General features: G+C 53.1%; 1 protein-coding gene and 1 long non-coding RNA gene across 5 annotated transcripts in view; one reads left to right on the forward strand and one right to left on the reverse strand.

Moving 5' to 3' along the window:
• The first annotated feature begins 4795 nt into the window (after positions 1 to 4795).
• LOC147124708 (uncharacterized) lies at positions 4796 to 6639 on the forward strand. Its single transcript, XR_015080158.1, has 2 exons — positions 4796 to 5155; positions 5314 to 6639. It is a non-coding gene; the product is annotated as an uncharacterized LOC147124708 (long non-coding RNA).
• Positions 6640 to 14592: 7953 nt separating this feature from the next.
• Positions 14593 to 17099, reverse strand: part of LOC147124709 (izumo sperm-egg fusion protein 4-like) — a 44521-nt gene continuing 42014 nt past the window's right edge. For all 4 annotated transcript variants that reach the window (XM_086002713.1, XM_086002544.1, XM_086002628.1 and 1 more), the window contains one exon: positions 14593 to 14885. In XM_086002713.1, coding sequence (XP_085858839.1) covers positions 14720 to 14885 — 166 coding nt within the window. In that variant the 3' untranslated portion in view covers positions 14593 to 14719. The remainder of the gene's footprint in view (positions 14886 to 17099) is intronic.

Genomic DNA, 17099 nt, shown 5'->3' on the forward strand with positions numbered 1-17099 from the left:
AAACCATGTATCATCCTCATGCTCATAGTTTCCTGGACAATTGCTGAGTGGGCGGGTAGTCCATCGAACTGCAGTTGTCCCAATGTCAGCCATGGCTCAGTGGGTAGCCCCACTCCAGAGACTTGAGCACAAAATCCAGACTGACACTGCCAGTGTAGCACTGAGGGAGTGCTGCACTGTTAGAGGTGCCATCTTTCAGATGAGACGTTAAACTGAGGCCCCGTCTGCCCTCTCAGGTGGACGTAAAAGATCTTATGGCACTACTTTCAAAGAGGAGCAGGGGAGTTATTCCCCAGTGTCCTGGGCCAATATTTATCCCTCAATCAACATCACTAAAATAGATTATCTGGCCATTTATCACATTGCTGTTTGTGGGATCTTGCTGTGTGTAAATTGGCTGCCGTGTTTCCTACATTACAGCAGTGGCTACACTTCAAAAATTACTTCATTGGCTGTAAAGTGTTTTGGGACGTCCTGAGTTTGTGAATGGCAAGTTCTTTCTTTTTTTTCTTTTTTCACATATGCGTTCCTACCACCAAATGTAACACTCGATGCAGCTGAGGTAGATTCTCGCCCGTGAGGATTGATGGGGAACTGTTGTTTCACTGAGCCTCTGCCGCAAAAGAACTACATTCAGTGATCCTCTGGTATATGATTGAACACATGCTGATGGCCAGGAGCAGAGATGGGATTCCTGAGATGTCAGGTGCCATTCTGTCCTAAATATTTATTTTAGTGCATTACTCTCCAAAGGTCAATGTGAAGCTATAGGCAATGCAAACAGGATTCCCGAGTGTACTCAGAGGAAAATTCATTACAAAATAAAATATTCCACTTTGTCCTTGTACAGTCTAAGGATAAGGGGTAAGCCATTTAGGACAGAAATGAGGAGAAATTTCTTCACCCAGAGAGTGGTGAACCTGTGGAATTCTCTACCACAGAAGGCAGTAGAGGCCAATACATTAAATATATTTAAGAAGGAGTTGGATATATTTCTTAAGGCTAAAGGGATCAAGGGGTATGGGGAGAAAGCAGGGACCGGGTACTGAATTTGGATGATCAGCCATGATCGCATTGAATGGCGGAGCAGGCTCGAGGGGCTGAATGGCCTACTCCTGCTCCTATCTTCTATGTTTACAGACCTTGGTTAGACCTCAGATAGATTACTATGCCCAGTTTTGATCTCCTTACATGGTGGGGGATATTGAGGTTTTGGAAAGAGTGCAGAGAAGGGCCACTAGACTAATTCCCAGTTTTAAATATCTTTGTTACCCAAATAGGCTCAACGGGCTGTGTCTCTACACTTTAGGGAAGCGTAGGCTTAGGGGTGATTTGATTGAGGTTTATAAAATAATGAAGGGATTAGGTTGTATTTGTGTAGACCAATTATTGCAACTAAATAGGTTAGGGAGGACCGGGGTCACGCATATAAATTATGTAAGAGCAGAACTAGGTTGTCTGTTGGACGCTTCTTCTCTTCCCAGAGAATAATGGGCTTCTGGAACAGGCTATCGTCTCGTGCAGTGCACGCCGATTCATTGAATTCCTTCAAGCGAGAGCTGGACCTGTTCCTGGCTGGGAAGGAGATCCCCTGGTACAAGAGGTAGGTACTGCAGGAATTTCAGAGTCAGAGTGATCTCCTGGACTAGTTTTGATCGGCTAAGGGGGTAAGAGAGGAATTTGCCAGTTTTACTTTTCCTAATTGACCTGTGTTTTTAATTCAATTTTTTTGTCTCTCCCAGGAGATCGGATTTTGTGGTCAGCGGCAAAGGAGTGGTGCTCACCATTCACCTCACTGACAGCTGCCCAGAAACTTTTCGCGGGCTTTTGAGTGAAGGTTTCCTCTAATCCGGTGTCTGATGCAGTGCAGCGCCCTCTACAGGGGATCTGTGGTTTGTGTGAGCAGGTGAAGCAACATCGAGGCTCTTCAATCAATCAGATTGAAGAATCCTCACTGAGACAGAGTCTAAATCAGGAAGTATAAACCAGGAAGTATAAGTTAGAATTAAATCAAGTACAGAAAGTGAAATAGAGATTGGGAAAGACAAATTGAATTAACAGAGAGAGATAAAAGAGACAGAGAGAAAAGGTTTTAAAATCTCCAACACTAATTATCTTCTGAGGGAATGAGACTCCACACTTATAAAATTATTTTTTCAGGGCCAAAGAGCAGTAATTATCACTTATCACGCCGGTAAAAACTCACTTACTCCTGAATACACCAGACCTAACATTTTCTGCCATCTTTAGTGGACAATACCCCAAGTTCATGCCATTGCATGTCTTTCAAAGCCGAGGTCAACAGCGCACTCTGTGGAGGAGCAAGGTATTGTAGGATTCGCAAAATTGGACTTTGTATTAATAAGGGTCAAATGGCAGAAGAGGCCATGATTTTAAAGACTGTTTTAAAAGAAGCCCAGAAAAAGGGGCATACAAAATGGCCACCATACCATGTGACCGGCTTATTGGGACATTTTAAAATGGTTCCTGCGAATCCTCAGACAGCTTTGTGGATTCAACCCACAGTAAGTTCTGGAAGCCGTTTCTGAGAGAACGAAATCAGACCCACACATATACATATGGATTAGATGCAGATCCAGTCAAGATCGGCCTGGAGACAGAGGCCAGACAAAAGGGGACAATTTCATATTCATGAGAACAACACCAAGGACTAGATAACAAGATCAGCAGGACATTAAAAACAATGAAGGTCATTCCAGACCAGAGATGGGCCTTTACCGGCCATTGAAAACATTAAAAAATATAATAACTACCCCGCTGTGCTCCCAGCCCGCCAAAATTTAAACAAAGACTAACCTGATTTTGGGCGGGAAGTGGAGACTCCTGAAGAAAGGTATAACTGGAGGAGTTGGAGTTGTACAGAAAGACTCTCAAGGAGACACACACCGGAGTTGCAGTGGAACAAGAGTTGAGCACTCGAGTCACACTCTGAGACACACGACCGAGTGGCAGTGGGTGAAGAGGAGTCGCTTCGGGAGAAGATCAGCAAACTCCTCTCCACCATCGGAGGAGGAAGAAGAATTAAGCCAACATCAAGAAGGCCGCTCGAGCCGGCGTCTCACCCCGGGGACACACATCGGGAGATCATCGACCATCCCCGGGCCGTTGCTGAAATGAGAGGCCATCGACCCAACTCGGGAGAAGAGACAAAAACGAACTGAAGAAACGATGGGAGCCAGCCCAAGGCTCCTCTGACCGGGGTCGAGCCGACGATCCCCGACCCCGCCGATAGCCAGAACCAGCCGGTGTCCAGCCGCCCCCGACCCCCACCTCAGGAGAGAGGTGTGGCGCAGCTCGCTGGGGCTCCACGATCCACGTGGAGAGGGAATGCCTGAAAGGATCAAACGCAGACTGGTTCAAAACCTTGCATTTCCTAGTTGGATTGGTGAGCATGTTTCTGGCCCTTCACAATCAGATCTAGATAGGTTTAATAAGGGGGTGGATTTAAGGGTACAATTAACATGAGTTGTCCCTCGATGTTCCGTGTGTTTCCTTATTTCATGATGATCTTTGTAGAGAATAAAATGCCTGTATTTGCTTTAGTTAGTACTGTGTTGTTATGATTTATTTGTGTTTTTCCCTCCCATGTACTCTTTTATCTGCTTGCATTTGATTTGATATTTTTCCTTATGCAATAAAATTTCATTTCGTTTCATCAAACTTGGTCTACAAGAGTTTTCTCTACATTGTAGTTCCTGCCCCTAAGTCCAGAGTATAGAATCTAAGGGGCGAGTGGGTCGAACCACTCAAGGTTTTACTGTGCAAGAGAGAGAGGCCTCTAGAGAGAGAAACCTCAGGGACATCTCTCAAGGAAAACCCCTTACAGAAAATGACGACCACGGCAGGACTCTGGCAGCAGGATTGCAATTTAGTAGATCCAAGTTTGAATGGTCGAAATGCAATGGATGAGAGAATAGCGGATTATGGCCTAGAAATTCAGTTCGGACGCTATTGCGGCGCTAAAGTCGGGCGCTCGGCAAATTTAGCGGCCGCCGGAAAGTGCAGGCGAGCTCGCCGAAATTCAGTAGATTTGGCCAACTTTTTGGCCGAGCGCTGCAAAAGGCGTTGGAACCCTGTGTTCAGGCGCTAATCCGGCGATGCAGCCTGATAACGCCGATTCCGGGCGCAGCGCAGGTGCGATCATGTGGTGAGTGTCAGCAGACACCCTGACGCCGGCCAGCTCTTAAAGGGGGAAGGGTCAACTTTGACTGCAGCCACGCCCTGCATGCTGTAGCCCTGCAACTAGGCCTCAGGACTGGTTGTGTACCAAATCAACGCCTGGAGGTCATGGAGAGGGCCCGTGAAAGAGCCCAGCGGTTCTCTGAGCATGCGCTGGGTGTGCTCCTTCATGGGGTACGCAAGAGAAGACAGGTCGTGTGCCCGGCTAGTGGCAGGAAGGCTCCCAGGAGCCAGTTCAGGGAGGCGTGGACCAAAATTGCCCGGAGGGTCTCCTCCAACTCCGATGTTCCCAGGAGTGCGGACCAGTGCCGCAAGAAATACAATGACCTATGTCGTCTGGTCAAGGTGAGTACCCTTTCCAGTGTCCCCCTCATCCTTGCATGTGCACCTCCCATTAGGGCCAAAGGGACATCCAAGGTCTAATGCCCAGCCCTGCTGCCGCTGCAATGGCACTTGCATGTTAATCAATAGCTCTTTCTGCACTTATCACACTGTGCAAGCTATTCCAACATGGGAGGCCTCACACACAGCAACAGGGCACCACACTGTGCAAGCTATTCCACCATGGGAGGCCTCACACACAGCAACAGGGCACCACACTGTGCAAGCTATTCCACCATGGGAGGCCTCACACACAGCAACAGGGCACCACACTGTGCAAGCTATTCCACCATGGGAGGCCTCACACACAGCAACAGGGCACCACACTGTGCAAGCTATTCCACCATGGGAGGCCTCACACACAACAACGGGGCACCACACTGTACTTAGACGCCCTCCTTTCTCTTGCAGGCCAAGCTGGCGAGGAACGCCAGGAGCCTGTGTGTCACTGGTGGAGGCCCTCGCGATTACCAGGAGCTAACGGTTCTGGAAGAGAGGGTGGCCCGACTGCTGCGTCACCCGGTGATTGGGCCTGTGGCGCTCGGCGACGCCGACCCTATACTGGAACCCACTGGTAAGGACAGGACCGGGTGCACCTCTCTCCTTGCCCTCGCGCATCAGATCTACATCCTTCCCCACTGGCCAAAAAATGCGCATAATGCACCAGTGCGGCCTCCCTCGCTGTCGGCCTGTCCTCACTCTAAAGCTACACTTGTGCCTTCCTGCTTTCAGCTGGTGAGGAGGAGGTGCTCCCTGAAGCCCAGACAGCCAGGCCCTCGGAGGAGGAGGACGTCGAGGAGCAGCAGGAAGGCGCCACCTCGGGGGAACCCTCCTCCGCTCCAGGAGATGGCAATGAAGGGGAGACGTCTGGCGTGCCGGAGAGCCAGGGGGAGGCGGGGGAGGGGAGCCCCGAACCTGGTCCCAGTGGCGTGGCCGCACGCGGCAAGGCTCCGGCGGCACGCCAGCCTTCTGGCCGGAGGGTGGAGGCGCCCTCCAGTCCGGACTCGGACGTCGCCCAGGAGGTGCGCCTCCTGGACGAGATGTCGGCGGCGTCGGAGCGGCGGCACGTCGAAATCATGGAGGTGGTGGCACAGATGCCTCACGCCATCGAAAGCCTCGCACAAAGTGTGGTGGCTTTCGGCCAATCCCAGGCCAGGGGCCTAGAGCAATTCGCAGCAGCGCACGCCAGGGGGGTGGAGCTCCTTGTGGCAGCGCATGAGAGGGGGGTGCAACAACTCGAGGCAGCGCAGCACGCCAGTCGCCAGCTGAGAGGTGCTGTGCAGACAATGGCACTGCAGATGCGGGCACATGCCGGCGCAGTTGGGGCACTGACTTCTGCCACCCTCGCACTGGCGCGGAGGCGTCGCCAGGCCAGCCGCCGCCCTGCTGCCGCACACCGGTCTGGCGACCAACAGTTTGGCGCGCTTGCTCCCCGGCCAGGCCGCCCGAGTGCACGTGTGTCTGGCGACCAGCGCGCGCCTGGCATCACCCACCTTGTCCCCATTGGTGCAGGCGAGCCTGCCACTCCCCCAGCCAGGGTGCAAGGAGCTGCTGCAGCCAGTGAAGAGGGCCACCCACAGCTGCAGCAGCCACCAGCCGGCCCCTCCCGGGCCCGCCCTCGTGTAGGCCGACCCCCAAGGGCATCTGGCGAGACGCCTTGTCGCCCTGAAGATCCTTCCCCCAGCCTCGCCACAGCCTCACGGCCCAGCTTGAGGCACAGCAGCAGGACGGGCCGGGGCAAATGACGGCTGTCGACAGACTCGCCCTCTCGCCACACCGAATAGAGTGTGTTGAGCGAGGGTTTGGGTGATGCGGGGGCTTCTGTTCTGGGGGGCATTATGTGGTTTGGTTTTATGGGGGTGTTTGTGTTGTGGGGGGGGCTTGTTTTTGTTAGGCCAGTGACGAAGGCCATTTGGATGGTGATGTTTTGTTAGTCCTCCCCAGGTTTTGGGAGTGACAGAAGTTTGTGACTGTTTTTTGGGGGTCTTCTCTGTTTTGCTCTTCCATGTGGGAAGGGCCCTGAGTTTTTGAAATAAAGATGTTTATTTATTCACCATGTGCAGGTGTCATGTTTCAAGTGGTTGTTGGGTTAACCGGCTGAGGGCTTGCGGAGCGGCTGCGTTCAGTGGCCCAGGCCATTCCCTGACAGGGGGCCTAGAAGTGTCGAGCAATAAGCCCCCGGCGGACGGCCCTTGGACCTTGTCGCTCCCTCCTGGCCTGGTGCTCCTCCTCCTCAGGGTCCTCCTGCTCGTCCTCCTGAGGTGGTGGGGCAATGTCAGGTGGCAGTGCCTGAGTCCTGCGGATAGCCAGGTTGTGGAGCATGCAGCACACCACGACGAACTGGGAGACTCTATCCGGCGAATACTGAAGAGACCCGCCCGAACGATCCAGGCAACGGAACCGTTGCTTGAGGACGCCTATCGTTTGCTCTATTAGGTTCCTTGTGGCTTGATGGCTTTCGTTGTATGCCAGCTCCGCTGGGGTCCTGGGCGCACGGAGCGGGGTCATGAGCCATCTGCACAAAGGGTAGCCCTTGTCCCCGATAAGCCATCCCCTTGGTGGAGGCTGTGCCTGGAACATGTCAGCCACAGTAGTCTGGCGCAGGATAAAGGCATCGTGGCTGCTTCCTGGGAAGCGGGCATTGACAGCTAGGATGCGCTGCCTGTGGTCACACACCAGCTGCACATTTAGGGAATGGTAGCCCTTCCGGTTGCGGTATTGCTCGGCATTGTGGATAGGTGCCCGCATAGCCACATGCGTGCAGTCAATGGCGCCCTGCACCATGGGGAAGCCCGCGATCCTGGCAAATCCGACTGCACGCTGCTCCTGCTTGTGTTGGGTCATGGGGAAGGAGATGAATTGGTGCCTCCTCGCGAAAAGTGCTTCGGTGACCTGTCGGATGCAGCGATGCGCGGCGAACTGGGAGATGTTCGCAATGTCCCCAGCAGCGGCTTGGAAGGAGCCGCTTGCATAAAAGCTGAGAGCCACCGTGACCTTCACTTCCACCGAGAGAGACGCCCTGGACATGAGCTGTGGCTGCAAATCTGCATGAAGCAGCTGGCAGATCTCTCCAACCACCTCCCTTCTGAAGCGCAGCCTCTTAACACAATGCGCCGCAGTCATGGTGAGATATGAGACCTGCTCCCGGTATTGCCTGACTGGGTAAGGCCTACGTTGGCGACGCCTAATGGCCCCTCTGCGTCTAGGCATGCCTGGCCCTCTCTCAAAGCGTCTGCGAGCCCTTCGCACAAAATGTAGCAACTGAGGGTTGGCCCCCCATGCAGCCCCCATTACAAAGTTCCAAACAGCAAAATCACAAGGATGCAAATGTCAAAGCACTGGCTAGAAGCCAAAAATACCTCTCCTATGGTGTCCGAAATCAGTAATCTCTGTGCCTTGCTCTCTGTGCAGAAATCCAAACCAGTCAAGTCATTGCAGCGAAATGGCTGGCTTTTATGGGTGAGTGGATGTGCCCTTTAATTAGCGCTCCCCGAATCCCACAGGGCCTCTGTTGAGTTCCATTTCACAGTTCTTAGCAGCGCCACGCCCACATCGGCCGGGCGCCACTGAATTTCCGGTTTGGGGCGCACAAACGGCGTTGCACGACGGAATGACGTCATAAGATGCGCGCGCAGCTGAGCGGGCGCTAACACTTTGCGCCGGCGCTAAAGCCCAGCTGAATTTCGGCGTAGGCGCAGATCCGGCGGTGCCCGGGCGCTAAGTGGATAGCGCCGGAAATCTGGCGCTAACGGCTGGCGCAAACAGCTGAATTTCTAGGCCTATGTCTTTGGCACGGTAAATCTCACTAAACAGTGGATTTCCGATCTCTTACTGGATGGGCGTCCGGTGGACGCAGCCATCAGGTGGACAGAGAGCAAAGAGCATAAGAAGTCAGTGGAGAAGGCAGTGTGGCTGATGTGTTACAAGAAGCACGTCCAGATCTTGGACTGGGTCGTTGCAGCACAGGCAGCCAAGATCACAACCCAGGCAGCAGAGATAGAGGAAAAGGCCATGGGTGGGGAAAAACTCATCACAGCGCTTCACGCGCTGAATCAGGAATGCCAAGTGGTAGCTAGTCAGCATCAGGCTAGGATAGAGTACCTGGAGTGCCAGGTCACTGAGGCAAAGATCAATGAAACGAGGATACGGGAGAAAAACGCCCACCTCGCACAACAGCTAAGAACGCAGGAGGAGAGAATAGTGGAGGTTAAGGCAGCTTACAAGCTAGCCCTCGAGCACGGGTTTGAGAGTACAGACCACGGCCCCTGCCAAAAGACCATAGAGGACCTAAGAACGGCCCTGGTAAAGGCAAAAGGCATGGTGTGTCTCGTCAGCCCGAAAGCTAGTCACATGGACTTTTTAAAGGAATCAAAACAGCCGATTCCAGCTGAGGTAATTGTGGTACCAGCCACCGAGCCCTCAGCACCGCTGAGCTATAGTGAGACTTGGCCGGAAAAGGAGGGGGTAGTGAATGAGGAGGTAGCCGAGGTGGAGTGTGAGGAAGAACCACTGGTCGCAAAGCCGGGACCGGCACCAATGTGTCCCGCTCGGCACCAGAGGTTCAGTCCCAACGCTGCCGATGGCAGTATCGGACCCCACCAGAACCAGCTCGTGGTGCCCTACGCTGGCCCGCAATTAAGGTCCATGGTGAGCCACCTCGCACGACTCACAGTAAAGGGAGATCCCTCGCTTCATTTCAGGGAGATAGAGGAAACAGCAGCCATTAATGACTGTGATGATCAGGAACAGGTGAAACTGTTGCTTTTCTCCCTGGATTGCACAATCCTTCAGTGCCTGTCAGAGGATAGTAAGAGGGGACGGAAAGGGTATGCGGATCTCAGGGAGGAAGTTTTAGAAGTAATGGGAGTGGACAACGGTAGTCCGTTCGACCGTGTGGAAGGGACCGTGCAGCTATCTGGAGAACCCCCATGGGTTTTCGCAGAAAGGCTGTGGCCAGTGTATCAACGCAGCTGTCCGGGCATACCTGAACGGGTTGCAATGAACGACGAGCAGCGGGTTCATTGGCTCCGTTGCTTGGTTACCAACAGTTTGCCGCAGATACGAGCCCTAGCCAGATCTTGGTTTGATCCCCAAGGTCCCGGTGTCATGGAGGAGACGGTGCTCCGTCAGCTCAATGTGGCGTACAAGAATTGTAGAGGTCAGGAAACACCTCCCCAGAAAGGAAAGGTGCATGAGGCAAAACCTGCAGCCCCAAGCAAGAAGGAGTGGCGTCAGGAGGGGAATCGCCCTGTCCAAGCCAAGCTCAATTGCTACGGGTATGGGAAGGATGGACATTGGCGCAAGGACTGTAGAAATCCGTGGAAGGATAATAAAGGGAGATTTCCCGCAGCCCAAGCCCAAGCCCAGACCGCCGCCCCAGCACCAGTCAAAACCCAAGCCGTAACTCCTGTCCCAGCACAAGGAGCTGGTGCAGTTATGGATCCCGCTGCGATTGAATCAATTTTAGAGACAATGCGGTCTCTGATGATTTCGCAGGGGAAAATAGCCGTCACCACTGGTCTTGTCGCTCCCGAAACCCCGACCGCTGTGCCCAAATGACTAGAGCCGGCGCAGCCCGTTTACTTGTGTGCGCTGCGATATGATATATGGAGGCGACCCCTCGTGGCGATGGAAGTGCAGGAGGTAAAAGGGACCTATTTGTTGGATATGGGGGCATCGTGCACCGTGGTCCACACAGATAACCCCGCCACCTCGCCTCTGTCCACCGGGGTTCCATATATTCTGTCGGGCTTCACAGGCAAGGCACAGGCTGGCGCACATTCCATTCCCCTCTCCATTCATTTAGGACCACTCCGCACCAAGTGGAGGTGTATACTGATGAAGTGGGAGGTGGAGAATGGGAAAGGGATCCTCGGGTCCGATTTCTTGGTCGAACACGGGATCCTCGTGGACCTAAGAAACCATTGTCTTTGGGGAGCGGGTAAGGGTGAGCCGGGCAAGGTAGTCGTCATCCCAGGGGAAGGAGAAAGAGGGACTCTGTGTACCGTGTAGCCAAAAGAGGGCTACGACCTCGAGCTCATGGTCACGGGCGTCCCACAAGAATTGTAGGCATTCGTGTGCGACCACCTGACGACGTTTGCCACTCACAAGCACGATTACGGGAGGGTTACCGGGTTTGAGGTCAGAGTAGACGGAGACCCCATGGCCCGACCCCAAAAACAGTACAACTTCCCCCGGGAAGCGGAGCCCGACATGGAGACAGCAATATCTTCACTGGTGCAGCAGGGCGTGTTGAGACCGATAGTCACCCATGTGAACTCTCCATTATGGCCGGTGAGGAAGCCGGGTGATTCCTGGAGAGCCACGGTGGACTACAGGGTCCTCAATAGCAATATCCCAGCCTGCGCGCCAACGCTAGCAGCAGTTGCCGACATGATAGGAAGTATTCCAGCCTCCGCGACCACGTTCACGGTGCTGGATATTTCTAATGGGTTTTGGTCCATCCCTTTAAGGAGGGAGGATCAGTACAAGTTTGCCTTTACGTTTAAAGGGCAACAGTACACCTGGAACTGCTTGCCACAGGGTTTCCACAACAGCCCCAGCATTTTCCATCAATGCATGGCAGGGAGTTTAAAAGAGTTCAGCCAGCCCAATCAGCTAGTGCAGTATGTGGATGACCTGCTCCTGTTCACAGACTCAAGAGAGGAGCATGGCCCACTATTGGCCAAGTTATTGGAGCTGTTAGGAAGAAAGGGTTTCAAAGTAAACCCAAAGAAGGCACGGATCGGCCAGCAGGAAGTGAAATTCCTGGGTCTGAACATCCGCAGCGGTGAGAGAGCCATAGATAAGGCCAGGCGGGAATCGGTGCAAAATCTACCGATCCCCAACACCGTAACGGGTGTGAGGTCCTTTCTGGGACTGACCGGGTACTGCAGAGACTTTATTGAGGACTATGCAGCCACAGCAGCCCCGCTGCTCCAACTCCTACACAAGGGAGTGGAGTGGTCCTGGGATGAGGGTTGCCAGGCAGCATTTGAGAAACTCAAGAGAGACTTGCAGACCGCGCCAGCCCTGGGGGCCATAGATGGGGGAGAGGAGTTTTTCCTGGAGGTAGCGGCTAGCGGGGATAGCTTGAGCACTGTACTGCTTCAAGAGCAACACGGCAAGCTGAGGCCAGTGGTCTATTTCTCCAGGGTGCTCACTGATGTGTAAAGGAGCTTTTCCAATTGCGAGCGGCATCTCCTGGCCACGCATTGGGCTGTGAAAAGATCTCTGATCTTCACAGGCACCTCTCCCATCACTCTCCTCACCCATCACACAACTACCCGAATGCTTCTAGATGGAAGGATTAACGATGGGACAGTAAGCAGTGCACGCATTGTGCGCTGGACCCTCCTCCTTTCACAGATGGAGCTGAAGATGAAGGGTCTCTGCGAGCCCAAGCTCGCGTCCAACATGGTATATCCCGGAACAGCCCATCGGTGTTCCGTAGAAGGGGTATGGGAGGTGGACGTAGGGCCGGGATACATCCTATGTGCCGCGAGATCTACGTGGACGGTTCCAGCACGGTATCCGCTGGCGAGCGTCTCACTGGGTGTGGAGTTTATGACCCCACGGCAAACATTGCCCTGGTGATTAAGCTCCCCAGCACCATGAGCGCCCAACAGGCTGAACTGGCCGCAGTAGTGTACGTCGTTACACACCCCGAAATCTTCCCCACACCATACACGATTTGCTCGGACAGCATGTTCACATGCAACTCGTGTACGGAGTACCTAGCCATCTGGTCCCGCCACGAATATACCTCTGCGGACGGGCGACCCTTAACCGCGAAGCCCCTGTTAGAAAAGATCTTAGCTGCGGTGGGAGAGAAAGGGGAAGTCTTTATCCACAAGGTAAAGGCCCATTCCTCCACGGAACCCCGCGGCGAGGGTAATCAGCAAGCGGATACGCTAGCCAGGGAGGGTGCCCACACCGGTACCTTTTGGGATCCCTATGGGTCCAAACCCGTGGCAGTGATCCAAGGCAGGGATGGGACTCGGTACCACAGGGGTAACTCTGCCCCCAGACCTCAAGACTGTCCAAACCCTAGATCCCGCCCTAAAAACAGTCCTCAAGGCCATCACTGAGGGCAAGGAAGTAGAGGGTCCATACGGTACAGCAGCCCTCTCCATCAAGGAAGGCATGCTGTTCTAAGAGGAACAGTGGGTTGTGCCACAGCAGCACCAGAGGGAATTCCTTCAACTGGCCCACGAGAGTCCAGGAACAGGACACCCCGGGCCTGAGGTCACCTGGCAACGGGTGGAAGAGGCGGGGTGGTGGCCGGGACTTCGGGACGACGTCCGCGAGTTCTGTGCCAATTGCCTAGTGTGCGCTGCAAACAACCCAGACCCCCAGAAAAGGAAGGTGCCCATGGGGCACATCAGGAGAGTAGAGGGACCATGGCAGTCGATACAGGTCGACTACATCGGGCCGGGAGGTGTTCCCGCGGTGGGGACTACCACGATTTGTGGAGTCTGACCAAGGGGCTCATTTCACTGGCCAAGTGATGCAGGACACCCTCATGCTCTTTGGCATTGAAGGGAAGTGGCATGTGGCCCACAACCCGCAGTCATCTGGGATTGTGGAGCGCATTAACCGCACCTTAAAGGAAAAGCTGAGGAAGGAGACGAGGGACTCGCCCCAGAAATGGGTGGAGGCCTTGCCTCTAGTCCTCATGGGGATCCGGGCTAGCCAGTCTAAAAGTACGGGGTACTCCCCGCACAAATTAATGACTGGAAGAGTCATACGAACTCCCACCCATGTACTAGCCCCCGGTGCTCACTGAGGGGCAGCTCCAGGAGGTGAATCGGGACAAGTTTGCCCGGAACCTTTTTGAGCGCCTGAAACAGATCTATGGGCAAGCGGCTGGGAACATGGGAAGACAGCATCAGGGCAACCGATTGCTGCTTGAACCCCGAAAGACAATCGAGTGGGAAGTTGGAGATCAGGTCATGGTGAGAAACTATGCCCGAGTAGGGAGTTTAGAACCACTGTACATGGGGCCCTACAGCATTGTAGACAAAGCCAGCCCCATGGTATACGCAGTGAAGTTGCCCCGGCGCACTAAATGGTTTCACATCAATCAGTGCAAACTGTTTAAACCGGGTGCAAGAGCATCAGCAACCGAAGCCAGGTCTGAGGGTAAAGATCCTCAGCCTGAGGCGCGCGATGAGTCACAGACCACACAAGCTGGCGTTGTAGCCTGCTTGGAAGGAGAAGCTGTCCCGCCCACCTGGGGGGAGCTTTCCCCGATGGCCTGGGACTCGGACGAGGAGGGGCCCGAACAACAAGGTCCCGCCCCCCCCCGATCCAGGCCCGACCTCCCCACCAACCTAGGCCCCGACCTCCCCCCCCCCCATCCCACCACCCCCCCCCCGATCCTGGCCCCGACCTCCCCCCCGATCCAGGCACGACGTCCCCCCGATCCAGGCCCTGACCTCACCGCTGATCCAGACCCCGAGCCCCGACCTCCCTCCCGATCCTGGCCCTGAGCCCCGACCTCCCCCCCTGACCTCCCCCCTGATCCTTGGCACGACCTGCCGCCCCAAGCCCCGACCTCCCCCCTCCACTCACCCCCCCAGATCCTGGCCCCAACTTCCCCCCTCCACAATCTGCCCCCCCGACCCTAGCCACAACCTCCCATCTGATCCTGGCCCCAAGTCCCAACCTACCTCACAGCCCTTGCTAGGTGTTCAGCCATTCAACGCTGAGCTGAACGCCACAATAATGATAATGAGCAGGCAGCACCAAGTTATGGTGCTGCCTGCGATGTTCTTACAACCCTCGCCCGCAGTGGCACCACACGTTTACGGGCTATATCAGATTCCTAGGCCTTAAACCGTATATGGTACATATTATTATCAAGTGTAAATAAATTCAATATCTGGCTGTTATTACCCACTCTGAAGAAGAAATCAAAATTCTTCCTCTTGCATTGTACAAAATTGATCTTAAAATTCCAGCATGTTTAATGATGTAACGACAGAACATCCAAGCACATGCTTCCAGTTTAAGATATTTTAGTATATTTTAATAACGGGTTGAAACTCTCTACAAAGTTGGTAATCTAATTATTCTATATTCGGTTGAATCTATTTTCGAGGCTTTGTGTGTTTAGTGCAGTCATCGGGTTACTTCAGCCAGTTGAGTAATCCATCTCATGTTTTTTTCTCAATTTTCTTCTCTTCCATTTCTTCAGACGCCGGCATTTGGAATTCTCTTTCCAGGTCGAGTTTCTTTCCCCTGACAATGACCCTCTCTTCCCCTCAGTATCTTTATTCTTTTGATGTTTTCTGCAAAAGCTATAGAGAAGCACAGATAATTATATGTATATATATATATATATATATTAGAGAGAGAGAGAGAGAGAGAGAGATAAAGATTTACAGCTGCAGGTTTGAAAAAGCCTGAGCTAATCTTGGTTACCATCAAATGTGATATCCCATCTGCCTCTATTCATTGTCATAACATTATTCATTATATCAATTTGGAGAGCTGTCCCACAGACTAGTCAAGCAACAGCCTGACATAGTCATACTCACAGAATCATACCTTTCAGCCAATGTCCCAGACTCCTCCATCACCATCCCTGGGTAAGTCCTGTCCCACCGGCAGGAGAGACCTACCAGAGGTGGTGGCACAGTTAAGGGGGAGTGGCCCTGGGAGTCCCTGAAATGTTAACTCTATTTCTCTCTCCATGGATGCTGCCTGGCCTGCTGAGTGTTTCCAGAATTTTCTGTTGTTAGTTCAGACTTCCAGCATCCGCAGTATTTTGCTATTGCGAGTTCTTCAGGAGACAAATCTCATATTGTGGCCACATGATTGATGAGGAAGGGTTGCATAAGTCGCTGGACAAGATTAAGGCTGTAGTCAAGGCTCCAGCACCGGAAAATGTGTCGCAACTGAGGTCGTTCCTCGGGTTGGTGAACTACTACCATAAGTTCTTGCCGAATTTATCTACAATTCTGCACCCACTGAATGCCCTACTGCAAACTGGAGTAACATGGAAATGGAGTGATGAGTGTAAGCGTGCCTTTCAGAAATGTAAATGCCTAATCACTTCAAAAGAAGTATTGGCCCACTACAATCCAACACTACCGATTCGGTTAGCATGTGATGCGTCTCCTACGGCATCGGAGCGGTGCTGTCACACAAATTCCCGGATGGTTCAGAGAGGCCAATAGCCTTTGCGTCGCGCTCGTTAACCTCAGCCGAGCGTAACTATGCCCAGATTGACAGGGAGGCCCTCAGCCTGGTGTGGGGGGTGAAGAAGTTCAATCACTATCTGCATGGGCAGAAATTCACCCAACTGACTGATCATCAGCCCCTGGTCTCCATTTTTAACCCAAAGAAGGGCGTTCCGGTGATGATGTCGCAACGGCTGCAAAGATGGTCACTTTTTCTAGGGGCACATCAGTACGACATAGAGTACAAGGATACGAAACAGCATGGAAACGCTGATGGGCTGTCGCGCCTACCATTGCCTACGGTAGAGGAAGCACCTGCAGTGGACCCTGTTGAGATATTCCATGCGACCATAGTCGAATGTCTACCTGTTACAAACGCAAGTATAGAGAAGGAAACCCGAAATGACCCGACACACTCTCGGGTCTATGATTTGATGGTGAAGGGATGGCCAGCACATGGCGACTCACTGTTGCCAGCATTCTCGCCAAGGAGAGAACAGCTGTCAGTGTGCCGGGGGACCTTGATGTGTGGATCCCGAGTGGTAATTCCACCAAAGTTGAGAGATAGAGTGCTCAATGAGCTTCATGAGGGTCATCTGGGAGGGGTAGAAATGAAGAGCCTAGCCAGGGCGTTTGTGTGGTGGCCGGGAATCGATAAAGAAATTGAGGATATGACCAAGAGATGCACAGGATGCCAGAAGGTCCAAAACGCTCCACCACAGGCCCCGCTACATCCATGGGAGTGGCCCTCATCTCCATGGCAACGGGTACACATTGATTTTGCTGGTCCATTTATGGACTCAATGTTCCTAATCGCTGTGGACGCCCATTCGAAATGGCCAGAGGTCATCAAAATGTCCTCCACCACCACGGAGAAAACTATTGCAGTCCTACGGACCATCTTCATCAGGAATGGCTTGCCAGAACAGATTTGCTCTGACAATGGGCCACAGTTTGTGTCAGAGGATTTCCGGAGGTTTCTTAGGAATAATGGGGTGAAGCATTACACATCTGCCCCATATCATCCAGCCACAAATGGATTGGCTGAGAGGTTTGTTCAGACCTTTAAAAAGGCCATAAAGGCAATGCATAATGACGACATACCACTACAACACAAGGTGGATAATTTCTTGTTTGCTTACCGGAATGCGACACATGCAGTCACCAACCAAGCTCCAGCCATAATGTTCTTCAACCGAAGGCTAAGATATCACCTGGATTTGCTCAAACCAAACATAAGACGAGATGTTGAGGATAAGCAATTCCAGCACATAAATGAGAAGCCAGCCAGGAGCTTCAAGATGGGGCAACCAGTCTTGGCCCGCGACT

This window comes from Somniosus microcephalus, chromosome 1 (genome assembly GCF_052327205.1).
Source record: "Somniosus microcephalus isolate GS21.2 chromosome 1, FLI_Smic_1.0, whole genome shotgun sequence".
Classification (NCBI taxonomy): Eukaryota; Metazoa; Chordata; class Chondrichthyes; order Squaliformes; family Somniosidae; genus Somniosus; species Somniosus microcephalus.